Here is a 5,023-nt window from a genome sequence, read left to right on the forward strand (position 1 = left end):
CAAAACGAGAGAACAATGAGAATATAATAAACTCAAACCCCGAATACAAAGATCACGCCCAAAGTTCTCACAAAACTCCATATGCGGCTACATATTGTCGCCTTCAAAGAAAGTCATTACTAATTGGCGTATCAAAACAGAGAATTCTAATCATAGTAAAATATCCCTGCAATAAATAGAGTCCAACTAAGAGTAATCTTGCTTGAAGTCTAAAACACAGCTGCCAAATAGGAGAACACGTTGTGACGTAGCAATGTCGTCTCTGCTTTGCCGTTTCAACGCTGTTGCGTCATCTCGACTTCCCGATGCTCCTCGTTGTGACGTCGAGCTTATTTTGGGCCTTCTTCGGTTGCTCGTCAAAACATCTTTCTAAGTGCCTGCAAAACGTCTGATAAATACGAGGCACACCCTATAAATCTCCATCTTAACTCCTATTTATCACACCTCCTTTTCCATGCCCAATCAAATTCTAATTTTACAGAAGGTCAACCAAGCCTAAAAAAAATAATGTTAATACAGTTTTGTATTAAAGTAATGCACTGTATGAAATTTTTTAAAATTTTATTTTGATTTATGGAATATGGATATGGATAATTGAGAAGAATCTTGGAGCAATTAATTTAATTTATTTAATATAAACATGTCAGCTGCTTCTAGAAAAGTTGAATGACCATGAAAAACCAAGAACATCAAAGGATTGAATTGACCATTTTGTTTATGCAAATTGAGCACGTTTACATGGAGGTCAAAATTATATACCAAAAATATGTATTTGATCTACGTCAATAATAATTTTTTTTTGGTGAATTATAAAAATATGCAGGGTTAGTAGGGACTTTACTATTCTCAACAACATAAAGGTGTTGTATGCCTATAATAGACAAGCCAAACAACATCAAGACTAATGCAGGTATATTTACGTGGAAGACCAATTGGATGTCTTCCCCTTTTTAATGTGTGGAAAGAATAGAGAACTCGAAAGTTTATCGAAAGGCCTAATCTAGAAGATGAAGTTGCTATGATCGAGCCAATTCAACCGTTACAAATAGGGCTTATGCTTCTCCATCGCCAAGTTATTAAAGTTAAACCTTATTCGAGTCTATTGATTAGAGGGGAAGAGTCCTAACAGTGTTGCTTCTACTGATGCTGTGAATTTTAGGGATCTACTAATGAGTTGGGTTGGATGATAACATGCCTAGTAGAGGAGACTGAAGGTCCGCAAAAGATGGATTCTAGAAAGAAAAAAAGGGGTTGTGGATGCCCCTACGCAAGCGCTCTATAAACATAAGGATTTAAGCTATCTAATATACTTTGTTGTAGTTGGTAGATAAAAATGGAACTAACACTCCCATTGAGGTTGCTAATCATAATCTCCTCGGTTACCCTTCTAGCCAAGTTGGTTGTAATCTACGTAATCTCAGCACACTACTTCTAGTTGCTGCTAACAATATTGCTCTTAATCGTAGTCATATTGGTAATAATCACTTTGACCATACCGGTTGTAGTATTGGTCCTATTAATACCTATCATCCTACTCATAGTTGACTAATTGACTTGTAATCCGGGGATATTTCAAGCTAGTTGAGCCATAAATTTTCAGCCAATCCTTACAAACTATGCTAATTGTTATAGCAATTAAGTTATATAAGATGTAAAACAATATAATGGTTGTGGTTCACACCATAAAGGGTGAGGAGAATCACTAAAAATGGTTGCGATGCGCACTATAGATAATACAAAAAACTGCTAAAAATGATGATGATTCACACTACAGATGGTGTGTAGAGTTGCTAGAAATTGGTGGTGGTTCATACCATAGATAGTGCGAAAAGCCACTAGAAAAGGTGGTTTGAGGATGGCGAGGTTGTACTTTAATAGAGTGTGGACATTATATCTAGACTTATCCTTTCTTTTAGAGGGGGTAGGTAGAGTAAGGATTGGAGTGGGTCCATTATCTCATGATTACCTCTTTGGTAAAGTCCAATTTCAACTAGATTAGAAGATGGCTTTGATAGTAACACCTTCAGAGTTAGTAAGCTTAAGAAGTTAGAAACATTAATAAGATCATACATGGTATAATGGCTAACTTTGGTAGTGTTTTGGTGATTGTTTTGGTGATTCTCTTTCCATAAATGCATTCATAATGGTGTGGGATGCTCGGGTGCAAGAGACATAAGAGGTAATCAGACGTAGGTATATAACAATTATATAAAGGTGCGTTTGGTTTGTTGAATCTTAAATTACATTTCGTAATTTCATAAAAGAAAAATATTAATTAAATAAACCCAAGTTCGTAATTTGACCTAACATTAAAACTCAAAATTTACATATAAGAAAAACTCCGCTCAATAGATAATTTTTTTTATAAAAATAAAATACTCTTAATAATTAATACAATAAACCACAAAGTAGTATGAAGATAAAGTATAATTTTATTTAAAATTTTAGATTTCGCATATACACACGTCACGCACACATAGAAAGCAAGTAGTATGAAGTCAAAGAATAATTTTATTTAAAATTTTAGATTTCGAACATATTCACGCACATAAACACAAAAAGTTACTCAAAAAAAAGTTTATTATTGTTGTTTTAAAAGTTCATATCTGATTAAAGGAATTGATTGGCAAGTAATTAATTGTACTTTTGAGTAAATAGGGTGAAAGTGGAACTAGTTGAAGTAAACAGTAAAAAGTATATTTTAGAGATAAGGTGGGGTTCATGGGTTTGTCATAGGTTCAATTGATGGAGTTGATTCATGAGTACAGTTTATGGGAGCGAAGTTCATGAATCTGAATTTAAGAATGAGTTTAAATAATGGTGTGTTTATTTATGGTTAATGTAAAAAAATAATAACGGAATATTAAATATTGTAATAATACTTTAACATGAAATAAAAAATAAACTAAATACAATACCGCTAAAGTAAACTTTACCATATATGCCCACCTCCACTTCCTTACATATATTCTATTGCCCTAACTTCTACAATTTCTTTGTGCCTTCTTCAGATCTAATCTATATATTATTTCCAAAATTGTAGATTAATAGGCTACTCTACCTAGCGTCGAGCAGTCAATGTGTCAATGGGCATGATTAAAACAGTGGACACGTTTTTAGAGGGTTATTTATTTATTAGGAAATATAAAAAATCCTTATTGCATAAATTAATGAATCATCACTCAGCAGCCCTAATTTAGATAATATTTTTTCTTATTCTTTTATCAATTATATATAATACTCTAGAGCTGGATTCCTCCTTCGCACCTTCTTCCCTTTTTTTTTTGTTCTTTTCATTCATTTGAAAGTTTAAAACCCCTTACGCTTCTTCATTTCCTCTCATCTCGCCATGTCGTACACCGCCCACCATGGAATTATCTCCTTCCATTTCTTCGTCCTCTTGCTCCTCATCTCTCCGCCACCTTCCACTGCCCAAGTCCAACCCACCAGCCCAAACGACGAACAATACTCTTACGCGCGTTTCAGCCCTTCCTTGGCCATAATCGTCGTCGTTCTAATTGCTGCTTTGTTCTTTTTGGGTATTTTCTCGATTTACATCCGGAACTGCTCCGAATCCAACGCCAATGGAAGCAGCGTCAATCCTGTTAACGGCGAAGCCGGCCGTTCGCGGCGTGGGACGCGTGGACTTGAAGCGTCGGTGATCGAGACTTTCCCCACCATGATTTACTCTGGAGTTAAGGTTCATAAGATCGGTAAAGGAGCTCTGGAGTGCGCAGTTTGTTTGAATGAATTCGAAGACGACGAAACGCTGCGTTTAATACCGAAATGCGATCACGTTTTTCACCCTGAATGTATTGATGCTTGGTTGGCTTCTCATACGACCTGCCCCGTTTGTAGAGCTAATCTCGCTTCTCAACCAGGTGATTCTGGAGTGAGTCAACCCACTGAGTTGAATGAGATCGCCACCGAGATAGACCTCGAGGCTCCGAACGACAGCAGTGACTCGGAAATGGAAGGAGAAGAAAGGAGAATAAACAATAATAATGTCAGCAGTGACGTAGAAGGTGGTGTTGCTCTGGAGGTTGAAGTAGTTGACTTGAACAAAACTTTAAATAGGAATCGTACACGTGGATCAATATCTAGCCGTACACGTAAATTCTTTTTTCCGCGCTCCCACTCAACTGGCCACTCTTTGGTCCAGCCCGGTGAAAACACCGACCGATTCACCTTACGATTGCCGGCTGATGTTCGAAACCAGTTAATAAACCGGAAATTGAACCGGGCAACGAGCTTGGTTTTGCCTAAGGAAAAGGGTTCGCGACCCGGGGAAGATGGTGGAAGTAGTAGAGGGAAGTCTTCTATTCGGCTCAATAAGATGGACCGGGGAGTTAAGTCAGACCGGTGGCTTTTTAGTATGTCACGATCATTTTTTAGTAGAGCATCTTCCGTAAGGTCACCAAAGGTGACCAATGATTGTGAAGGAACATCAAGTTTGCCGGCTGGACCCACGGCTGGCTCAAGCCGTCCTCAGGTCTAATGGCTCTTATTTTTTCCCACCAAATTTAATAATATGTACATTATCTATGCTATGTTTATTTTTTCCTAAAAAAATATTTTTTGTTTATTAATTTAATTTGATTTTCTGGAGCAATGCATGTAAGATCACATTCACGATTGACCATTTCAATTGGGAAAAAAAAATGCCTGACGTTTGAGTTTGAATATTCTTTTCATTCAATGGTTATTTTTATGGGGTGATGTATCTTTTTTATTATTGTTATTATTTTTTTTTAAAATAGATTATTAATAAGAATTATTAACAATAATAATACAAAACATGACATTATATAAACTATAAAGAAATGTACAAATATTATGTCTGCATAATAATTTCAAAAAAGAGGACAATTTGACAATAACTACAACACTGAAACAACTCAAAAAACAAATCAGATATGATCAATTTTATTCAAGAAAAAATTGACAAAAACCTTAAGAGCGCACTGTATCAATGATACATAAAAAGCTTAAGTCTTAAATAATTTATATTCCTCCTCATCTT

General features: G+C 35.8%; 1 protein-coding gene across 1 annotated transcript; it reads left to right on the forward strand.

The window, feature by feature from the left end:
* Nucleotides 1-3,121: 3,121 nt before the first annotated feature.
* On the forward strand, nucleotides 3,122-4,683 carry LOC107888308 (E3 ubiquitin-protein ligase ATL6). The gene has a single exon (XM_016812375.2). The coding sequence runs from the start codon at nucleotides 3,350-3,352 to the stop codon at nucleotides 4,496-4,498; it is 1,149 nt and encodes a 382-aa protein (XP_016667864.1). The 5' UTR covers nucleotides 3,122-3,349; the 3' UTR covers nucleotides 4,499-4,683.
* The last annotated feature ends 340 nt before the right edge of the window (nucleotides 4,684-5,023 follow it).

The sequence above is a fragment of the Gossypium hirsutum genome, chromosome D13 (genome assembly GCF_007990345.1).
Source record: "Gossypium hirsutum isolate 1008001.06 chromosome D13, Gossypium_hirsutum_v2.1, whole genome shotgun sequence".
In the NCBI taxonomy this organism is placed as follows: domain Eukaryota; kingdom Viridiplantae; phylum Streptophyta; class Magnoliopsida; order Malvales; family Malvaceae; genus Gossypium; species Gossypium hirsutum.

What these genes read in the sequence shown, in the direction of transcription:
- LOC107888308 (XM_016812375.2), top strand. Translation starts at nt 3,350, where the DNA reads ATGTCGTACACCGCCCACCATGGAATTATCTCCTTCCATTTCTTCGTC.